The 15,346-nt window shown below is 40.8% G+C and overlaps 1 protein-coding gene across 2 annotated transcripts; it reads right to left on the bottom strand.

Moving 5' to 3' along the window:
• Window positions 1-1,086: 1,086 nt before the first annotated feature.
• On the bottom strand, window positions 1,087-13,848 carry LOC142999070 (WD repeat-containing protein 26-like). Of its 2 annotated transcripts, none has more exons than XM_076148474.1 (14): window positions 13,195-13,848; window positions 11,472-11,571; window positions 10,836-10,892; window positions 9,731-9,867; window positions 9,172-9,269; window positions 8,053-8,191; window positions 7,711-7,849; window positions 7,481-7,621; window positions 6,620-6,739; window positions 6,242-6,387; window positions 6,017-6,095; window positions 5,655-5,784; window positions 4,743-4,937; window positions 1,087-4,262 (listed from the first exon to the last, which is right to left on the bottom strand). In XM_076148474.1, the coding sequence occupies exons 1-14, from the start codon at window positions 13,485-13,487 to the stop codon at window positions 4,240-4,242; spliced, it is 1,797 nt and encodes a 598-aa protein (XP_076004589.1). In that variant the 5' UTR covers window positions 13,488-13,848; the 3' UTR covers window positions 1,087-4,239. The 2 variants fall into 2 exon arrangements, with proteins under 2 accessions (XP_076004589.1, XP_076004588.1); XM_076148473.1 differs by having other exon boundaries at window positions 8,053-8,209; window positions 13,195-13,847.
• Between the last annotated feature and the right edge of the window lie 1,498 nt (window positions 13,849-15,346).

Raw genomic sequence — 15,346 nt, 5'->3', positions numbered from 1 at the left:
GGTGGGACTTCATCATACGCCTCATCATTGCAGTGATGCTGCTCGACTCTGTGGGCAGGATGAGTGACCGGATCAGCACCGTACACTCCCCGTCGTCGCTCTAAGTAACCTGTAGTCATCTCAGCTTCACACCATTTTCAACCTCTGTGGTCTTTGTCCCAGTGAGAGAGGACAGATGTTGGACAGGTGTCAGATTGCATAGCTGCAAACCCTTTGGAGCTCAAGCAGAGCTGTTGGTAGATGAAGTTTGTTCTCCCGCTCCCCCAAACCTGCACTGATGTGTTTACTGAATGACTTTTACTGAACTGTGACATTCCCTTTTAGGAAGAAGGTGCTGTGGGTTTCTCAGTTGCTGTCAGTGGGGCAGCCTTCTCTGTATTTATGAGCATGTCAGGTGTGTTTAGGCCTTGTTCTGTGAGCCAAATGACCAATATTGTGGAGGTTGTTTTTTTTTTTCAGTGTTTCAATTTCATGTTAAATTCACATAACAGTCATTTGCTTTTTGGTATTTGTGGTTTCATAAATAAAATTTGAAATATGAACAATGCAACTTCAATGTGCAATGTTTTTAGCATTATAGATTGTGAGATAATGTGAGTAACAAGTTAAATAGTACAAGTGAGACTACAGCGCCATTTCATTATGTTCTGAAGACAGCTTTAAGAAAATTAAGGACTTTTGTTCAAATGTTTGTCACAGACTTGGAAAGGTTTGTTGAGTTGTCTAGTTTGAAATTGCCTTATCTAGAACCTTTGAGAAAATAATGGTAATAAGTTGAGCTAGAACTTGAGAAGGGAAAGCTAAATATTTCTAATTCCTGAAAACCTGCACCTGGTTCTGTTTAGGAAGGAAGGAAGTGTGTTGGTTGCATTGAGATTTATTTTATTTTATTAAACCTGCGTATTTGCTGAAAAATATCAATTATGGCCCCAAAGTTGGAAAGGCAGCATGTGTTGGGTGTATGATGACCTCACAAGTCTGTGATTCTCCTAGTTGGAGTCAACGCTTGGTTGGGTAATTGTAATTGTACAAACCCGTGGGCCATCTTTTGTGCGTATAAAAAAATGACATCACATTTTAAAACCCTGACTGCTTTATTTAAAATGTGTATCATAACACTTCTACACAACATTACACAACAGTACAATCACCATTTGTAATAACATTTAGAATGTAAAATGGGCCTTGCAGAACTTCCTGCAAGCAAACAGGCTTCCTACTTTAGCTTCTTACAGCAAGAACAGAAGTAATCCCCAAAGTACTCTCTAAAGTAAACAAAGCAGAAAGTAAACTACATCTGTGACTGACTCGTTGCCGTAAGTATTGTGTGTGTGAGAGTTTGTACATGGATTTGTGGTGTACAACTAGTGTGCTGTTCTATGATGGAAGAGTTGAAGCTGGTATTGCTGTGATGGCATCTGTGCAGAAATCAGAAGTGCAGGGTTTCCACAAATGCAAACGCTGAACGATCCACATCCACGACCGGAAATATTTTGGGGGAAAAAGTTTAGGATGTGTTATACGTACTGTTTTGCTTTTATGAACATGTTTCTGGAACGTGACATCAGCAGTTTAGGGTAAAGCAACACAAATTGAGCAGGCGTATCTTGTCCCCACCGTTGCGAGTCTGAGAAGTAAAGGCCAGAGTATACTTCAGACGACAGAGTCTTTTGTCTTTTCTACTTATGGTAAACACATTCCCTTAGGATGTAAATTGATGAGAATCACACGACTTCATCACTAGTGAGGGGCAGGAATCAGAAGTAGAACAGACAAACTTCTCCTTGGAGGCACAAAGAACTCAAGAAAGGCCTGAATCACTGCATCTGACACCTGGTCCTGAAGTATACAGAGGCCTTAAAGGTCAGAGAGCGTTGGTTAAAATTCCACAGCGGTACAAAGTGGTGCAGCTAAGAAAATTTGAACAAGCCTAGGAATCTGAAATCAAAACGTCATTGTACTTAATATATGCCATAACATACAGCACATATCACATAGAACATCTGAGTGGGTAACATTGTTCATTTCAAAAGAAAAAGACTTTGTACAAGTACGTAACAAATTGTATGGTACAAGTGTGTTACATATTCATTCGAATAAATACACAACGTTTTCCAAAAATGTCCTCACAATCTGAACGGTTAAACAGGAAGAAATGTTGGGAGCAATATTGAATGAGGGAGTGCATCTTACTAAGCTCTGTTTGTCGAAAATAACATGAAAAATGATCAAATATGAGAAATGAAATTTAGGACATGTAGCAAGAATCTAGATATTCTTTTGAGGAGGGTACTGGCAGATGGGAACGGTACATGGTAAACAGAATCAATCAAGCACATATACTCAACCACAGCTTCCTATAGAGTTAAGCCAAGGCAAAATAAAGCAACAAGAAGAAATCCAAGGAAACTACACTGAGATCAACCATGTGCACAGATAAAGGTGAGATGGCTGTACAGAATCCCTTCTAACTCCAAGTTACCACATAGCAGCTGCTTTATATTCACTACTTAAAATATTTAAATACTGGATATGTCAAACACTAGTAAGCAGAGGTGGACTGAGACGGTGTTGTGCAATTCACAAGTTAAGTCTCATGCCTTGGCACTCGAGCTCCAAGTCAAGACTGTAACAAGTCCTAAAGTTTGAGCTTCTATTCCTAAACAAGTTCAAATGCTGTATCAAATTGAATGTCAGGGTTAATTATGTGTAGACTCACTTTAGACAAATTGTGAATGTTTTTTGTATACGCATGTTTTACTTTTTAGATAAAATACTGTATATAATTCCATGAAAACATCAATATCCCTATAAAAATTAAATATTTGTATAATTGCATAAGTTTTAATGGGTCCTTTAGGGAAGGATTCAAGTCTTTGTGTACCTTCCACTCAATCGATTTTGACTCGAATTCACATGTGCAACTGAAATAAAAATCAGAAAACGCAAAACAGGCCATTTCAAAACATTCTGCAATTAATTGTTTGTATTGTTTTCCATAGCCAGTCAAATCAATCAAAAATCCAATATCCATGACACAGAATTGACTATTTTGAAATAACAGATCAAAAAGTGAAGGAGAGAATGCACACGTTTGGGTACTTGACAGCAGCATACAGGTCCACAGGTTATGTGTGTGCCAGGTGAGGACATGTCTCCTACACTATATGTCCTCGCTTACAATTAGAATTTGTTGTGATACATCATTTTATTTCAGTGCGATCATGCCGTCATTCTCTCATTTCCCTTAAACAGGGCATAGTTGTCCATTTCCAAAAATAGGGTCATGTAATCATCTGCAAACAAGCAAAGTTTTAATTAGCTTCTTTATTCCCTGGTTTCTAAAGCAGGGAAAACAACTAGCTTTTTCTACAACCTGCTTTGTTGTGTCAGAAAACACTTTTCACACTATACATTTTTTCTCGGTGGGAGCTAGAATGATCATCAAAACAAGTCATAAAATTCATTGAAATTTTGAGACTTCTGTTTCAGAATAAGGAATTTAAAGAACCGAAGTTCTGCAGACCCAAAAGGCCCGAGTCCACAAGTCAGTGGTGTCAAAATCAAAGTCAAGTTGCAAGTCATTTTTTATTGAGACATTTTGTGATGAGTCCATGTCATGCAACTGAAGCTGACGGCCCTGCTTGTTAGCCTGTACAATCCTATGTAACATGCGTCTGAAACAAAAGCTGAAGTGAAAATAAAACCAATATTAAAATGTTTTATGTTAAAAAACCAAACCCTTTAGCGTTTCCAATGTCGAATAAACTGCTAAAATATTCCTGGAGATAAAATCTGTCAGAGACGGCTAAGAAAGTGAAAGAGGAAAACATAAAACATCAAAACATCTTAAATCACAGGAAAAAGAACACACACACACACACACACACCCCTCCGCCATGCACTGCTACTTCACAGCCTAACACTACCACCATCAGTGGACTTCCCATGAGAATAAATAATGTTGATAATAAATAAGAAGTAATGGGTGGTCCTGGGGACGGTGGTGAGAGAATGGGTGCCAACACAGGATGACGTACGCCAAATACTCAAGGTCCCAGAGTTTGGCTTCACCTGGCCGGCGCTGCGCTCAATAATGCGTCGAATCCCGACATCTCTGTGTTATGATATCCTGACACACAGCACAAGCGGCGGCCAAATATCCCAAATCGTTTGCATCATCTAATCAAGTTTCTAGAGTCTTAACGCTCATTGATTTGACAGCAACCCCGCAGCGCATCAGCTGTCCATGCTGCAGCATTCTGAGAAGACAAGAAAGGGACACGTTCCAGTTCAGTGCAGATATGATACCAAATACATTCAATTATGTACCAAATAACATCTGCAGCTAAAGTGACAGGAAAGTGTGCAACAGTGATGCCAAAGGGGGACCATCTATCGTGTTTGACATCATGTTCAACGCATTGCATCATACACATCTACATTAAATAGTGACATTAAGTACTCGGCTATAATATTGTTGAAGATGACCATTAGTAGCTGCTCTTGAACTCTACATGGGTTTGATTCTATGTGGTGTTTGTGCTTTGTTACGCTTCAATCATCTTTTGGATTCTTTTGAACTGAGCCAAATGAACTGAGCCGAGTCCCGATTGGGAGCAATGCAAATAAAAGGAACATGCCCTCAAATAACCGACTGAATGTTTAGAATCCCACAAAGAATATCCTCATTTATAGTCATATAGTCGAGATCATGTTTGAGGTCGGTTTCATGTTCATACCATTTAGGCCTTCAGCGTCCTGGACATCCAGGAGTGGAGCAGGTCCCCAGATTCGGACTGTCCCGTCATCCGAGGCGCTGGCGAGCAGACCTGGCAGGACTGGGTTCCAGCTCACACAGTTGACTGTGCGAGAGTGGCCCGTCAGCTCTGCAATGGGCAGCTCACTGCGCCTATGCCAGATGTAAACCTTGTGATCTGTGAAGACGATATGCAGTGGTATTATATACAGAACACTAAAATGTGTAAAAATAATACAAAATGAAATAACACAAAGAATCTAATGCACGACTGCAGAAATTGAGCTTAGATGTGTTGTTACCATTCATCATTCTTGAGATGTTTGTATAACTACAGTCGTCTTATTGTAACTTAGGATGATCATCATCATTACCAGAGGCACAGACTGATCTATATAAGGTCACATGTGCAAAAACAAACCAAGAGGTCAAAGGAATCGTCTGTTGACTGCTGAGACAGGACGGTTTCATGGCTACCACATTTCTGTATATTTAATGGTCCCCAGAGCACAGTAGCTTCCAACTCTCCAGCCAACATAGACCTTTTATGGAAACACCAAGAGCGGAATACCCATCCAAACTCAGCAAACAGGCAGTATGTTTACAAGCACAGCAAAACTTCCATTGTATCGTCAATTCTTTAAAAATGACATGCAATGCCACAGATGTGGCCATGTATCAGTTTCCTATGCTTAGAGAAGCACAGAAACCTATAACAAACAAATAACTGTATTTGTCTTAAGTACTGAGTATTGAGTGATGGTCACTCTGGTAGAACTCCAGTGGTGATGCAAGAACCTGGCAGAGGGACAATCATCACTGCAGGTATCCACCAATCTAGTAAGACAAGTAAAACAAGGTTTACACTGAATATCACATTTCTGCAGTGTCTTGCCTTCACTCCCACTGGCGATGAAGTCTTCATTGTGTCCACCGAAGCATGAGTGGATGGTGTAGAAGCCCTGGCTCACCCCTTGATACTTCCTCACCAACACCCGGTCATGCAGGTCCCAAAGGTGCACACCCTAAAAACACATTGGACGATGCTCTTTATGGTAGCATGGTAAAAAAGCATACTGGCTAAGTGCTTAGCATCAAAACAAATTCATAGGGACATTATCACATCACTGGCTGGTGTCTGTACCATCTTAAAATTACACTGAATCGTTTTTTTAGCAAATCAATTGAAGCTAAATTGCTATTGGTAAACTATATTGTGGAGTTGACAACAAGGAAAGGAACTAGGGCAACACTCACCTGGGTGGCAACATTGAGCAGCGCTAATCTCTCGTTCTTTGAAACACTGAAAGACATAATGGGATGGTCCTCTTGCACTCTGTATAGAAGCAAAATACAACATCCACATCACAGCAATCAAGCTTTTTCTCACAACATCAGATCTTTGATTGGCTTCAATGGAGAGAAATTATACTCTATAAACTTTTGATGATGCACTCTAACAGGAACTAAGAAAGCTCTCACATGTTTCTGTCTGTCAGGTCCTCAAAGTTGTATCCTCGGATGCGCTGGTGCGTGTCGGACGCGAAGACGGTTCGGCCATCGCTCAAACACCACAGGCACTGTACCCGAACTCCCTCCCATGAGTCCAACAGGTTTCCATCTAAGTCCTGAGAAGCAACGCATTTCATATTAATGATGGAGAAATGGTGTCATCATCATCATCATCATCAAAATCACCAACATTAAGAGGTACACAGATTCAGAGATGGACTGGAAAGCAACAGTGCAGCTCTACTGAACATTTGCAGCATACACACACACGTACTAGTACTATATGTACTGTACTCTTCAGAGCATGTGTGTGCTGGCAGCACATGGCCCACGCAGAGAGATACTCACACACTGGTAGAACTGGCCTCTCTGACCACCTGTGACAAAGCGTTTGCCATCTGGATTCCAGGCAACAGTAGTCAGGCTGTCCTCATGAGACTGGTTCATCTTGGTTCGTAATTCCCCCGTCTGTCAAACACAGTCAACGCGTAAAGACGGGACACAGACATGAAACATGACACAACGCACTGGCAACTGGGGATTTTAGAGGTTTAATGTCATGTGACCTATGGGCCGTTGTAGTTTAGACTGATGGAAGGGTTTAGGAAAGGTGTTCATCTAAATGCCATTATTATTATTATTATTATTATTATTATAATCCTTGACACTGTTTACTAATAAGAAAGTGCTGGTTACATAATGTGTATTGTACTGATGACAATCCATAATTTACAAAAGAGAGAAAACGTTCTAGGAGTTTGGTATCATTTTTTCTCCCCCAGTCTCCTTACATGGGAAAATTACCCATTTCAATATTAATATGACTTTATACAGTGAGCTTCTCTACCCGTGGACTTAATCCTTCCAAAAAACACACGGCTGATGGAGCTCTGCATGCTGACCCCTCATGGGTAGTTTGATCAGGGCAAGTCCCTACTGTTAAACAATTTGAAGATTTTTGTACTTTTCAACATCTTAGATTGGAGAATGTGATGAAGGGGATTGGATAGAGAGGATGGACTTAATTTCCAATAAAATGTTATTTAAGGATTGAGGGAAGTGTTGGTTTGTAAAAAGTCAAAGACACATTTATTTGATGGAACTAGTGTAAAAGTTATTATGACCCGGCCGAGGTGAACATTATGTATAAGACTTTGTATACAAGGAAGAAAGGTCAATCGCAGGGTCGCCATCTTCATCCTTCTTTACCTGTACATTCCACAACCACAGGTCAGAGCAGTCGTCTTGACCGCAGGCAATTAGATAGGCATCATCAGGGCTCCAGGCCAGGTAGGAGACGCCGTAAGCATGGCCCTCTAGAGTCTTCATCAACTTCAGCTGTTGAGTTTCCTGTCAACCACCAACAAAGCCACTGAGGTAACCAGTTACCAACATTAATTACGCTTTTCATTTTTTGATGCGGAGTTTATGATAGTTACCATGTCAACCTGCCACACAATGACTGTGGTGTCTTTGGATCCGGTTGCCAGTTTGGTGCCGTCATTGGAGAATTTGCAGAACCAGACTTCATTGCAGTGCTCAGTGAGGATCTGCTGTGTGTAGCAGGGAAACTGTTTCCTACAAGACACGTTGACACATCATGATCATTTACTATCTCAGTCACATCAAAGCTCAATCACATGATCCCACATCATGACTGAATAAACACTTGGCTCCATGTGTGGTTTGAATGGTGTGGGTAGAGCAAGAAGTGATGGAAACGATCAAGGAAGAAAGACCTGTGTTTATGCTCCTGTGCGATATAGGTGGAGTCTTTGTACCTGCTGCACCCATGGTCCAGGAGCAGGGAAACGGAGTCCAGGCCATTGTCCAGCTTGGTGTTGTGGTAGAGACAGCGCTCCCTCTGCAGCTCCACGGCCTGCTTCAGCAGAGTTTGCAGGCGTCGGGGTGGCAGCATCACTGAAGGAGGCAGGTATGCTGTTTGCATTTTAAAAGACATGTCATTCATTTTGCTGTTGTTGCACTTTACACCATGAGGAGCCACTTATGAGCAAACCCGTCGCTCAAAGAGCCGCAGAGGCTGGAAATGTTACTGAGATTGTTTTTTATGGCCATCAACAACAGTCAGTGTTGGTGCAATGAAACACAGCAGTTTGTATACTTTCATCCATTATGAACCTCGCATCCAGTACTGCCATGTTTTCGTACAGTTCACTTCATACAAAACCTGGACTCATTTATTTTCAAGTTGTTAAATGCAAAATGTGGATTACACTGCATTCAACTGCATGCTACACTAGTCTTGGGTGTTATTCTGCCATCTACTGGATAATCTAATAAAAGTCCATTAAACTAAAAACTGCTTTATTGTCATGGTGTTGCTGTAACTTCAGCGGCTCCAAATGAGTCACAAAAAGCTTCAGCAGCTGCATGTTACTCAGTAGCGGTGTCATAGTTAACATTATTTGATCTTAACAATCTGCCAGCTGGGTTTTTGTTAAAACGTATCATTTTCATTTTGTTTGTTTTATAAAGCAGTAATTCATCAGAGGCTTCGAAATCAATGTCTGAGGTATTTCAAAGGACGGATTTCTTTTTGGATTTAGTGGCTGAAAAAATTGCAATTAAACTTTTTAGTGTTATTTTGTATAATATGCACTAATGTTTTTAAATTATTACATTTATTTGACACAGCCTGAGACGAGGTATATAGGGAGAATAGATTCACGCAATAATTGATGTACAAGAAGCTGCTTGAGCATTGGCTGATTTGAACTCATTTTGTTTTGTCTTACCTCATGTCAGTCTTATTTCATGTAAGTTTTGCATAATGTAAAAGGGAATTTACTCGATCAAAAATTCCAAGAGGGACTGACTGAGAGAGCACAACATGAGTCAAATGTTCAGTAAGTAGACGTTTGGTTTGAGACTCCACTCACTCTGCAGCTTGTCCAGCAGCTTTGAACGGGATGCAGTGCCTTTGCCTTCCCATTCTGCCTTGGCTCTCAGGTCCTCTGCATGGCTGCACATTAGGTACCTTCCAAACAGAAAGACATTTCACTGACGACTGAAACATCTATTCACTTTCACTTTTCACAGTGGGGACTTGGTAGTTTACACTCCACTGACTGCCAAGTTACAGAACCTAGGCGCCCATATGGATACTGATAACTGCTCTCAACATGTCTGCCTCATCAGATCTCAGTAGGAGGTCAACACTGTTCATGCCAACCCTTCCTCCTTCAATCGTCCATCCATTTTTTTAAGGACTAATTTGTGTGGACTGACAAAAAGGTGCAGGTACCCATTTGTGGAATCTCACATCTCCCAATTACAAATAACTTTATAGATGAGTGGGTGGAGGCAGGAACAGGAGGAAAGGTATAGGAAAAGGAATGAAATGCTTTGTTGTTTTTCACGACTCAGATAACCGATCTGGTGCTTTTTTTCGATGTGTAAATGGTATTTGAGTCACACTTTCTTTTCTAATGAACTTACCCACTCAGGATGTGGATGCGCTCTGTGTTGTATTTGAGAGGAGTGAGCTCAGCTCTGAGGACCTGCAGTGCTTCCAGGACCTTTCCGTCCTCCAGATACTCCAGATATTTCTGCTGCAGCAGCAGGAACTTCATACGCTACACAGGGAACACATGGAGAGGCCAAGGATGTTTAGTGAGATAAAAAAAAGTCATTTGCGGCTGTGACTCACTTCCAGAAAGTAAATACAGAACCCGATGTAAACAAAACACAGCTTACAAAATGTTTCATTCCACGTATTCAACATATTTGCAATGGTCATCTCAATGTGATATTGGGTTAAACACTGAATATTAACAAAAATATCAATGTTGACATGCAAGTTAAACTTCAGAAACATCACAACTTCACAAAGAATATATTAAATCAATATAAAAATAATTGTTGGCACAAGTTAATATTATTACAAGCACATATTTTTGTCTGTACTGCAATATGACAAAAATATGAGTAAACACACCCGGACAGAATAAATGGCAAACTGAAGTCAAATACACATACTCACAAAATGTGAGAAACTGGAGCCAGCAAATTGACAGTTTGTACATATAAAGATAAATTGCTCTGTTGATCAACTAGGAGGGGAGTAGCTCAGTGGGTAGAGCTTCCGCTTGGGAACCGGAGGGTCGCCGGTTCGAGCCCCTGCCGAGGTGCCCCTGAGCAAGGCACCGAACCCTCAATTGCTCCCCCCTCTGCGAAGGGTGGTAATGTAATGTAATGTAAGTCGCTTTGGATAAAAGCGTCTGCCAAATGCTCGTAATGTAATGTAATGTAATGTAATGTAATGTAATGTAACTACTCAATTAACCATTTCAGCAGTAGTGTAATGACAGCTGTTGCAGAATGACCCTTAGTCCAACAGTCACACATTTGTCTGCAATCAGGCAAATGCATGATTGCATTGCCAATCTCTTTTATAAATATGTTATATATTATTGGGAGCTGAATAGTGCAATTTCAACTAGATATTAACAACCTCAGTCAGTTGCATTTACTTCACTATATCACGATGGCAACAGAAGTCTCCCTGATGTGTGAAAAGCATGAATTACTGGTGTGAACTTACCACTATAGCACTGGGGGAATGCATCAATGCCTTCAGCTCATTCAAGTCACTCTCAGCCTAAACAACAACAAAGAAAATGGGTGATATAGAAGTACACTGTAAGATGATGTACACTGTTTAATTTCAAGCAAAAAAACAATCGTCATCATTGTTGTTGACTGCATAAGGCTAATAATGGCTTCAAATACCAGTCTGAAGTGGCCCAATCTTATGTCTGCCTGTGACACAGGTGTTATGCAGACTGTAATTATATCATATTTTTAATGCATAAGCTCCCATCTGAGTTACGCTGGAGGGGACATATCAAAACCAGACATTTTCAAAGAAATTGCACAAGAAAAGAAAGAGCAAGGTTCCATGATTTTACTGTCGCACAAAATACCTATTTTGTTGTTGCTTGTGTGCACATGTGGATTAGGGTTTCTGCTGAATGTGAGTGTGTGCAGGCTTTTAGGACAAAGCTGTGTTCACTCTGCTGTCAGATGCAGGTCACTTACTAACATGAATGTGTACTGATCAAAAGAATGGAATGTGGACATACTGTACAGAATATTGTGGTTTCATTAGAAATATTGCTGCCATAAGTATAAGTAGCATTAGCTATATGAAAACACATATCAAATAATTGAGCTCGACCTTGTCCCATTCTCCTTCCATGACATGATTGCGGAACTTGGTGGCAGATGGATGCTCCAACCTGCAGCCAGACTCCTGCATCAGGAGGTCCACCGTCTGACTGTGAACAATGTACAGAGCAGCAAATCAATATTTCACAATCAATCAATAACATGGTATTTGTGATTTCAATGATTAAGACTTTTTTTTTTTTACAAAGCTGGCAAACATAGTTATATGAAAAACACCAGCACTGCATGACTTCTGTCTGGTATGTCCAGTCTTCCATGTTTGCTGTGGAGCGATGGCCCCATTCACACTGCTGACTTGGACATTACTACTTTCCACTTGAGTGCTCCAACTAGACAGACTATGAGATAGAAACGACATTTGCACAACTTGGATGTGCAACTTATTCATTAACTGAGGCTAAATAACACAATATTCACAACACCTACATATGGCTGTCACACTTCATCAATTGTAATTGGCTTCTAGATTTAAGAACAGATAATAATTCAAGAATACATGGAATCACTACGCCCAGTTGATAGCAGTCACGGTTATGATTGGGTGGTATGGGGCCTGAAATTACAACTAAACAGCCAGTGTCATGAAAAACCAAGAAAGAAGTATGACAATTTGGTGTCTGTGTCTATAGTTTGCCATTAATCAATCATCACATCATCGAATCCTTACATCTTCCATTCAGACCAAGTAAAAGCCAAAAGCATCGGTTGTTAGGGAACATTTCCAAACAAAACAAAAGATGCAGTTGTGTCTAAATTTCCCTTAAGCACAACCTCTGCTGGAGCATTAAAGATGACAACACACATATCTGATTGACCACATACCGATGGCATAAATAGTATTCAATACGATTATCGTGAACAAACAAATCAGACATTTCTAGCTCGCCACACCATAACAAGAAGACAAGAAGAAGCATTTATTGTCATTGTATTGCCATACAACAACATTGTTCACTGCACATAAAGCATCCTAAATATGTGGAGCAGTGGGAAGTCACGGTGCAGCGCCTGAGGAAAAGTGCAAATCTACAGCCAGGCAGAAGTAATCAACCTAACACACATGTATTCACAGCCAAAATTGTGTTTATCCTAATGGATCATTTGAACTCCATATCAGAAATGCAGGATTATGATGATTCATCAAAATAACTCCTAGATGAGATTGGGATTAACTTCTGCTTCTTGTCTCCCAGTAAGAGACAGACTCTGATGGACATACTCAGAGTAAGGACATATACAAAAATCAATTACTTGATTGACACAGAAATTGATCCGTAGATTAGTTGATTATCAAAATAATCTATAGTGTCAGCCTTAGACAACTATCCAAAAAACCTAAAACAGCAGGGTAATGGTGTCACAAATAAATGACAAAATTTAAGTTTCTCATGTTATCTCTAAATATCTATATCTATTAAAACACTGCATGAGGGCAGGCCAGTGTTTATTTTGGACCATTTGGCAATTACATGAAATGTCAGTTTTTCATGACAAAGAAAAAATTAACCCTTCATTTTGATTGTGAAGATATTCTGAGCCCTACTTCACACAATGTTTCAGGTTTTATTTTATTATTTGCTTTTAGCGGAGTTGGATCAAAGCCTTTCTTCCTACAGACAAAGGGAGACAACAACATATCAGGATCCCAGGGTCACCGTCAGGTCATCCCGCCCTGCCTGCATGATGAAGATGATTCATCAGCTGTTACTTACTTCAGCCCTAGATCGTGTAGATGTTGCCCTATGAGCCTGATGACGTCTTCCTCAGACTGAGAGAGCCGCTTCTTCTTCTTCATGGCAGAGTTAGCGTCTGTCGAGCTGTTTGTGTTGTTCGACGCTGGCTGTGCCGACACTCCGTTGTTATTGCTGACAGAGTTTCCATTGTTAGTCACTGACAGAAGTCCGTTGGAGTGAGCGACACCAGCGGAGGACGACTCACCGTTCTGAGCACCGTTTCGATAGAACAGCTGTGTGTCTTGGTCCTGTCCTGCCCCGTTAGCCTGCATGTTATGGCTTATACAAGTGACACTACGTGTATATAAACGAATGACAGGCGCAACGGGATACCACCGGTACGGCAACGGACAGGCCCACTGACCCAGATGCAGCCGCGAACTGCCCTGTTTCCTCTGCGGTCGAGTCTCCGTGTTTCGTCGGCGGCAGTGAACGCGACACTTAGCCGGAATTCGGACTCGGAGGTCGAAGACGCGGGTGTCACGGTTAATTCAACCGCCGCATTTTGTGAAATTTGGTGGATTTTCGTCCTATCCGTTTGCGCTTAGGCCGCGTCTAAGTTCTGTGCTGAAGATTGTTATTGTTGCTGTCAGACAGCTGCAGCCCTGTTATGGACATACGCAGTGACGTCAGCGGAAATTCCATCATGGCTTTTCGTCCGTGCGTCTCCGCTAGGGAGCGACACAAGGCCCGCCTACTGCAAGTTACATACACAATTGTAGCCGGTAAAATCTACGTTTTAGATGCCAAAACTAAATAAACTAAAAACATATAGTTTCAAATGCATTTAATTTATATTTTTTTATATTTATATTTTTTATCTTTACATTCCGTAGTGTGAACAATATTGTTTTCTACTTATTATTCATTGTTGTCTCTGTATGTGGGAGATACATACGTGTCTTTAATAAATGGATGCTTAAAAGATCATCTAAAGAGGTCTATTTGTCATTATGGAGTCACCAAAGTGGGCAGCTGAGAAGTGCCTCCCCCGAGCTGATAATGAGTCGCACTCTAGCCCTGCAACCAACAACCCAGACCTCCAACAGAGACGAAAGTTAATCAGGCACAGACCACATACGAAGTGCAGCTGATAACAAACAGTGGGGGACAATTAACACCGACTTGAGTCAAGCACAAAGGCACAGTGGGAGACTCTGGGACGCTAGGATTCACAGTTGATCCATCCGGAGACGTCGTGACGTCATTGTTTCAACTCTGTTAGCTTGGTGACACCATCGTAGTTTTGCTTAGTTCTAATGATGCCGCGGGTGGGGGTGATTCTGACTGGGACGTCAGAATTTACTGCGGAGCCCTCTGGAGGCGTGTGCTCATCATATAAAGATCATCATCACCATCATTCTTTATTTCAGATTAATAAAACTGATACTTTGCTTTTGATTTTCGATACCATTTTGAATTTTTTTTAAAAACTGATGAAAATGGCCCAGGCAAAATTATTGATACCTCTTGAAATGAAAATATATGTTATTATTTAAATACTACCTCAAACATTTGTTCAATGCACTCAAAGATCTTATTTCTCAAATTTTGCCGACAAACTTGTTTATATCGCTGTTGGTTAGCATTTCTCCTTTGTCAAGATGGGCCATTTCCTGAACAGGTGATTAAAATATTAAAAGCCTTGATAACTACAAAGGTGTTTCCTATTAAGTCAATAAAAGGCCATTCTAAAATATTTATTGTTGTTCAACACCATCCAACAGATGCATTAAGAGTTAAAGAGATCCAGCCTGCAGGAATGTCCTGTAGAGCCGATGACAGAGCAATGGGTGTTCATTTCTCCACCATAAGCCTCACAACTGCAGACTACATGTAACCAAGCCAACCCAGGCCCACCACATCTGACTTCTTCATAGTCCAGCCATAGGGACCTGGTTAACCAGTTGCTTTTCACAACTGAAGAATTTTTGCAAAAGAAGTCAGATAACCTACGGGAAGCTAATCTGTACGCTCGCCATCTTTACCTGGGTCTTGATTTTCTTTGTCTTTCATGGCCTGCATACTCACCAGACATTTCAGGCATTGAGCATGTTTGGAATGCTCTGGACTGCTGCATACAGCAGTATGTTCCAGTTCCAAGAGTGAGAGAATATTCCACAGGCTACAA

Source organism: Genypterus blacodes, unplaced genomic scaffold, assembly GCF_046128005.1.
Source record: "Genypterus blacodes isolate CSIRO-AG114 ecotype Tasmania unplaced genomic scaffold, CSIRO-AGI_Gbla_v1 ptg000040l_1, whole genome shotgun sequence".
NCBI classification, from domain to species: Eukaryota; Metazoa; Chordata; class Actinopteri; order Ophidiiformes; family Ophidiidae; genus Genypterus; species Genypterus blacodes.
Note: the sequence above shows the minus strand (reverse complement) of the source record. Positions and strands in the feature narration are given on the sequence as shown.

Bases quoted from the DNA above. Each gene is read 5' to 3' on its own strand.
- LOC142999070 (XM_076148473.1), bottom strand. From the start codon at position 13,487: ATGCAGGCTAACGGGGCAGGACAGGACCAAGACACACAGCTGTTCTAT. The intron at 11,572-13,194 runs GTAAGTAACAGC...CATTGTTCACAG, and splicing joins CTACACGATCTAGGGCTGAA to TCAGACGGTGGACCTCCTGA. The intron at 7,622-7,710 runs GTAACTATCATA...GGTGGTTGACAG, and splicing joins TTGTGTGGCAGGTTGACATG to GAAACTCAACAGCTGAAGTT.